At 55.2% G+C, this 6,783-nt stretch overlaps 3 protein-coding genes across 3 annotated transcripts in view; 2 read left to right on the forward strand and 1 right to left on the reverse strand.

The window, feature by feature from the left end:
• Positions 1-590: 590 nt before the first annotated feature.
• On the forward strand, positions 591-1,729 carry N656DRAFT_831851 (uncharacterized protein; the record flags this gene model as incomplete). The annotated part of the gene is made up of 2 exons (XM_064818641.1): positions 591-1,457; positions 1,515-1,729. Exons 1-2 carry the CDS (start codon positions 746-748, stop codon positions 1,727-1,729), a joined length of 927 nt encoding a protein of 308 aa, XP_064666737.1. The 5' UTR covers positions 591-745.
• A 414-nt stretch (positions 1,730-2,143) lies between these two features.
• Positions 2,144-3,717, reverse strand: N656DRAFT_716840 (uncharacterized protein; the record flags this gene model as incomplete). The annotated part of the gene is made up of 3 exons (XM_064812161.1): positions 2,144-2,675; positions 2,746-3,515; positions 3,574-3,717. The coding sequence occupies 3 exons, from the start codon at positions 3,715-3,717 to the stop codon at positions 2,144-2,146; spliced, it is 1,446 nt and encodes a 481-aa protein (XP_064666738.1).
• A 2,044-nt stretch (positions 3,718-5,761) lies between these two features.
• The window catches only part of N656DRAFT_360470 (uncharacterized protein), a 3,515-nt gene continuing 2,493 nt past the window's right edge, over positions 5,762-6,783 (forward strand). Inside the window, exon 1 of the mRNA XM_064809376.1 lies at positions 5,762-6,780. Coding sequence (XP_064666739.1) covers positions 6,095-6,780 — 686 coding nt within the window. The 5' untranslated portion in view covers positions 5,762-6,094. The remainder of the gene's footprint in view (positions 6,781-6,783) is intronic.

Raw genomic sequence — 6,783 nt, forward strand, 5'->3', positions numbered from 1 at the left:
GCTTGACTCCAACGGATACCCCGCACCTCACGAGTTTGCCGTCTGTATCAAACCTTACCTCCGGCTCGTGGTATCTGACCCGTTCAGCCGGACATGGCAACGTTAATATGTTACAGGACAACGAGTCAGAATGTGAAAGTGAAGAGCCGCCCATGACCGGTTGAAGACCATGGAATCATCTACTTCTCAATTTGATGCCGACAACCGCTGTTGACACTATTCACAGCAACGTAGGGCACAACAAAACGCTAAGGCCACTGGCTCAGGGGGAGTAAGGGGTAAGACATAGTCAGGGTTAGGGGTACAAGTGGGATACTGCCGATTCAACTCTCGGGCACTAAACGCATCCCTGAGCAGTTACCGTAGCCACCCATTTCTGTCTTGGACTGTGACAGCTGGCGTTAATAAGGCTCCGGGCTACCTGCTGGTTGCACCTTGTACAGACCCCGAGGCCACCTCGCCCCGAACAGAAGACTTTTGGTACCTTTTCTTGTTAAAATCTACGGAGTAATATGTCTCATCAACTCATAGGTGGCGCCCAATGGCAAGCGGGTCTCCATTCAGCCTTCCGCTGGCGGACCGCGAGGTGGAGAACGCCAACCTAGACTCAAACTTGGGCTTCTAGCTCTCCGGTTGCGGGGTTTCACCCTCAAGCAGCTCAAGAAGATTATTCGCAATCAGTCGTCACACCCCCGAGCACCATCGCAGAGCCTGCAGTCACTAGGCTCAATAATAGGTACGCACCATGACGACCCCTTCGCCCGGCACGACCGACTCCGACTCATCCCGCGTCCGGAACCGGAAGCCAATCCCAACTCCCGTCCCAGCCTATCTTCCCACCGCCGGCTCACCCCTAACCGTCGACACCAACCTGTACTCCTCCATCCAGCGCGCCCCGCGCATCCTGATCGAGTCCTTCACTCTCCCCATCCGCTCCGGCCGTGCCTGGAAAGCCCCCGCAGGGAGCATCATCCGGATCAGCACCCCCGACGGGCCCCAAGTAGGCGATCTGAACATCTGGAACGCACACAACCCGCGGGAACGGTTCTGGGCGTCCCGCACCCGGCAGCTGCACGCCACCCATGTGTCGACGTACGACCGGCTGTGGTCGTGCCTGCCTTATATGCGCCCCCTGGTGACTATCATCGCGGATTCGTTGGCGTGGTATGGGGAGGATGAGCATAAGGGACGGGTGCATGATTTGTTGGGGACGAGGTGTGATCCGTATATCAATGCGGTGTTGAGTGGTGGGGGGGAGTATGATTTTCATTGTCATTCGAATTTGACGAGGGCGGTGCTGCCGTGGGGATTGACAGAGTTTGATGTGCATGATGTGATTAATTTGTTTCAGGTTACGGGGTTGGATGAGGAGGGGAGGTATTTCATGAATCCGTGTCCGGCGGGGAAAGGGGATTATATTGAGTTTTTGGCGGAGCAGGATGTGCTTATGGCGTTGAGTAAGTTGTTCTGTACTTCGGTTTTGAGCATGGTTGAGACTAAGAGAGTGTATCTAGGCACTTGTCCGGGAGGGGATCTGTCCCTGTGGGGATTCGGTGCTCAGAGTGAGAAGGAAATGATCAAATGCTGCCGCCCGCTGAAGGTGGAAATATTCCGCCTTGAGGATGGCGGGTGGCTGGAACGATCAGGGTGGCGGCCTTCCGAGCCCGCAACATATCGAGGGAACCACGGCATGGTGGTTGTTGAGGGCGAGCCGGCGTTGAGCAGCTGAACTCGTGTCCCCGTGGCGAACAGAGTTCTAGATGGATGAGGGTTAGTAAAAACGGCCCTTGCGAACCGCTCATCAATAGGATCACTCCAGGCTGCCCCTGGATAGGTGTGCAAGTGCAAGCACACCGTTCGGCCAAATGCAAGAAACCAAGAAGACGTGGGCGGTTTTCTGGGCAGGGTCATGAAAGATGCTAAGAATCAAGATACATTCGTCTCTCATATGCTCAACTCTCGATTTGCTCCTTGTGACAACTAGCTGACCTGGCTTCATCTGATTAGTACTCTTATCCGTGCTCTAAACGGATACTAGCAACGCTGATGAGTTAAGAAGCCAAGCGCAGATGTACCATCTCTAGAGAAAGCCTGTCCCAAAACAACCTGAAGTTATCATGACCTGAACCCATCTCCTGTGTCATTACTCAGGCTGAGATTGTTTCACCACAAACACGCCTCTTTCGATAGTATTGATCATGATGTATCCACTAGGGAAAAACGGATAGTTACTCCAAGTCCCCGTAAACTCGACTTCACCACCACCCGGCAAGTGGTCATCCTCGGGGTGAATGTCAAAATACGCCACTTCCTTGACACCCTTCCCTGTGGGGTCCGAGGGGATTGAGCGGAGATCCAGGATGCTGAGGCCCAAGCCGTAGTTGCTCTGGTAGCTGAAGCCGTCCTTGACGTACTGATTGTGATCGATTCCCTTCCTAAGCCCCTTGTAATGTCCAGTTTGTTTTGGGTTTTCAAGAGAGGTGATGTCCCAGATGTACGAGATCGGATAGCCGTCGGCAGCGGCGCCGGTCCCGTCCACTTCGTCGTATTCGTCGTCGGCGATGAGATACTGCTGCCATTGCGGATCGTACACCCAGCCTTGGTGGGTGTATGCAAATCCTTCGTAGGATGTATTAGAGATTATCTTGACATTGGATTTGTCGGTGACGTCGAAGCTGGTGGGTAAGAAATGGTCAGTGACGTGATACACTATCCCTCCGAGTCCGGCTCGGATACGGTACTTACATGGTCAGGGAATCTTCATCATAGCCGTAGCAAATATCACGGCCGTTGTATTTCTCATCAGGGCCCCTGTAGACGAGGCATTGGGCATCATGGACGTAGCCATCAGCGCCACTGCCTCCGAGAGTTTTAGGCTTTGAAGGGTCGGTGAGGTCGAAGAACAAAAGACCTGCCCGGAGGGTGCCATTCCTGGGTTGGAACCCCGTTGCCACACCATAGTTCCGCTCCTCGTTGGTGACAACATTGTGAGAGCGGCCGAGAGGAAGCCCTTCAGTCCAAAAGCCGGTAAGATCCTTCTGGTTGCTGAAGACAACAGGCTTTGCCGGGTCGACATCCAAAAGCTTGCTCATGTCGAAGATCTGCACACCGTGCCCCTGAGCCTCGCTGCCAATGAGGATGTAGCTTTTGTACCCCTTGATCTCACGCCACAGAGACACGCTGGAATACTGCGGCAGGCGGCCAAGGTAGACAAGCTTGCCCTGTGGGGATATTTCGGCAAAGGCAGTCCCATCCTCCTGCCCAATGGCGACGAATTCCCGGCCATCGGGACTCGTCCAGCCCCAAGACCCTGAGCCCCTTCCCAGGCTCCCCAGCTGAGAGTGGGTTTTGAAATCATAGAGATCGAGGTTCTTGCACCTGAAGGTGTATTTGGGGTTTCCGGGATCGTAGGTTGCGATGCCATTTGTGCATGCAAATGGGCCGTCAGCCGCATGGAAGGTTTTGTACTGCGTCGAGTTGAAGGCTCCCTCCTGCTCCATCTTCGCCCATGTTGCCTAGTCCTGTTTTTAGCTATCCAGAGGCAGGTCGAGGAAGAGGTGGGCATCGGCTTACATGTTTCCGCGCCATGATTTCCTCCATCCGCAAGCCACTGTCATAAAGAGCTGCCTTTAGCTGTGTATTGACGGCCATCTCCTTCGAATACACGAAGGGCAAGAAGGCCGCCGCAATGGCCACTGCTGTCTTTGGGCTGATCATGACGGGCAACCACACTGAGAGCACTGTGGCAATGGAGTCTCAGCCCCAGACCTTACGATCATTATGGCACGGAAAGAGCCCCTTCTTAACCTGGGACCTTGACCCCGGAGATAGTGGATGTATACCACCGGCTCGGGAAGTGATCCCCGAACATCTTGCGATTAGCATGGAGGTCGATGATAACAGAGCGGTTCCTAATGGGCCGAAAGGCACGTGGATATGACCACTTGGTCCCGTGCATAGATTGCAGCCAAGAATGAGGCTCCATTCGAGGAGCGAACGAAGTGTGGTTGGCGGTTGATAGTAATTGTTTCATATTAAGATCAGCCGGCAGTCCAGCATTGCCGGAGCACTGTCCAGTCAAGGTGAGTCGTCTTGATTGCGATATTATGGGACAGCTTGATGCCACGGACAGAATTGGCAGGTAATATGCATTTCTCGGCACTTAACGTCCCTTACCTGCAACAAGTGCCGTTGTAACAGCGGATGCTAACCGCAACTGCAGGACCGTGAGCTCTTCACAGCAACAGCTTTTGCTTGCTCTGTGCGAAGAAACAAGTCATATGATCCCTAGACAACTTTTCCTGTTCAGAGCAAGTTGTGATGATGCATGGCGAAACGAGAGTGAGAATGGCAATATCGCATCGAGGCGATTGGTAAACGATTCAGCAATCAGCATTCGACATCCCGAAGCTTCGACGGTCTGCTCTCCTCGCAGAAATGGCCGGTGACTGAGATCGCGTGAAGAAACAATTTGGTTCCGAAGAGCGACCCAGGAACATGAGGTGGCTCGTTGAAAAAGGCAAGAGCAAGGGGAAAAACGACGCCGCTTAAACCATGGCCTTGCAGGTAGTGGGAGTGACGTGCAGACTGCAGGCGTCGAGGCGATGTCTGTCAAAAAGTTAGCTTATGTGTCCGAAGAACAAGTTTCCGTGAAACAAACGACACGCTTCAGACTGCAGAAAGCGTGGTTCGTAGCGTAGTTCTCGACATGAATGCAGGCTGGCGATTCTCGTGATGCTCGTGATGCCTGAGATGCTTGAGGCCTTGAGGGAATGACTCTCTGATGAAGCTAAAGGCCAGGTTAGGGTTCAAAAAGTCAAAAATTCAATTCCGAAAGGTGAACGTCTCCAGTTCTCACCTCAACCTGTTTCTATTTCTGGCAAGCCCTTGTAGGTACTTGCAATCACTTCAGTGGCACGGTTTCTGTGCGCGCCGCGTCCTAAGCTAGGCACCTTTCTCAGGGTGCAACCTGTGCCTCAATGTCGCTCGTGGCACGGAAAGAGCGTGGCGTCGTGTGCAAATCTTGGAGCTGCCATTGGTTACAGCAGCACAGGAAATCTAGAATGACTAAGCATTCTTGCCTTATGTAAGCGAGTTGAATCGCAGCAATCCCAAATTCCCCACTGGCCAGCGGCCAAGATATTCCTGCTGCAACATCACGGCCGCTTCATCCCAACCTTTTGCTGCAAAATTTGGGTGACCTGGCCGCAAGCGCACCGTCCCTGACACAGACGCGATGTCCAACATCGGGCTACGTCTCACCGCAGCCACCTTCAGAATTTTGAGATGGACAGGGCCGAATTCCTGCTGATGTAGCGAGATCTGCACAGAGCAACGCCGTGACGCCGTCGTGATTCGCCAACCCCGGACACCTGCCAAACCTGGGCCCGTTTCCCCTTCTGCCGGTTTTCCGTGGCCCACCTGCATCTATTTCGAGATGCGTCTCGGCCCCGATCCGACCTGCCGACAGGTGTCGGTCATCTGTAATCGTCAATCTGGCATGCTTCTAGCTGCCTTCGAGCGTCCCAACGGCGTGGCTTGGTCCATCTGATGGCCCATGGGCCCGTTTCGAGATCGCTCTGTCGGATTCTGATCCCAGTCGCCGGGCCGAGGCTGAGGACAGCAGCGTGTCGTCGTTTGTTTCTGGCCTGGGAAATTGGCTGGCCGCTGGAAGCTCGCTCACCTTCGCCGCTGCAACGCGGATTGCGTTGGCTGCGGCTCAACGGGCGTCCATCATGGTCCATGTCAGACGTCAGAAAATGAGCGTCGTCAAGTATAAAGATGGGCTGCTTCTGTCCCTCAAGTCTCCCGTTTTCTTCTCCAGCATCGGCTCAATCTTCACAAACCAGCACCTTCTTTCCACCGGGGCTTCTGGCAAGTCCCAATTCATTCTTTCTTTCGCTCTTTCTTTCGCTTCCGGCAAGCACCTAATCCAACTTGTACTACTCTCTTTTCCCACTCGGGTTTCTGGCAAGCCCCAAGTGTTTCAGCATCAATCTTATCTTTCCGGTCCAGCTTCCAGCCAACGTGGCAAGCCTAATACTCTCATTAATCCCTCCCAAGGTGGCAGTCAGCCGACTTAAACGCTCTCGAAATGAAGCACACTACCGCTCTCGTTGCCGCCGTCGGCCTCGCCAACGCTGGCGTGATCCCTAATGTCGAGCAAGCCCGCGACCTTGATTCTGGTGTCCAGCAGCTTGCTGAGCGCGACCCCAAGGGCAGGCTCGGCAAATCACTGGGCCGGCTCGGCAAGCACGTCAACTTCCAAGTCGATCCGCTGGCCCCTCTCAACATCCTCCCTTACGTTGTCCCGCCGCCCCAGAAGCGGGAGGCGGAGCCCGAGGCGGAACCAGAGCCGAGGCGAGGCAAGGCCGCCGGCAAGAAGGGTGGTTCGCGCCGGCCGGGTGTCGAATTCTCAGTTGATCCTCTTGCCCCCCTCAACGTGCTCCCTTACGTTGTCCCGCCGCCCCAGAAGCGCGATCCGAGGCGCGGCAAGGCCGCTGGCAAGAAGGGTGGCTGGAGGCCCAATGTTAACTTTGAGATCGACCCCCTTGCACCTCTCAACATTCTCCCTGCCGTTCTCCCGCCACCCCAGAAGCGCGAGGCCGAGCCTGAGGCGGAACCGGAGCCGAGGCGCGGCAGGCCAGCCGGCAAGGGCAAGGGTGGCGGACCGGGCGTCAACTTTGAGATCGATCCCCTTGCCCCGCTGAACCTCGTTCCGTGGCTCGCCCCGCCACCCCAGAAGCGCGAAGCCGAGCCTGAGGCGGAGCCGGAGCCGAGGCG

Source organism: Canariomyces notabilis (genome assembly GCF_033297395.1).
Source record: "Canariomyces notabilis strain CBS 508.74 unplaced genomic scaffold N656scaffold_27, whole genome shotgun sequence".
NCBI classification, from domain to species: domain Eukaryota; kingdom Fungi; phylum Ascomycota; class Sordariomycetes; order Sordariales; family Chaetomiaceae; genus Canariomyces; species Canariomyces notabilis.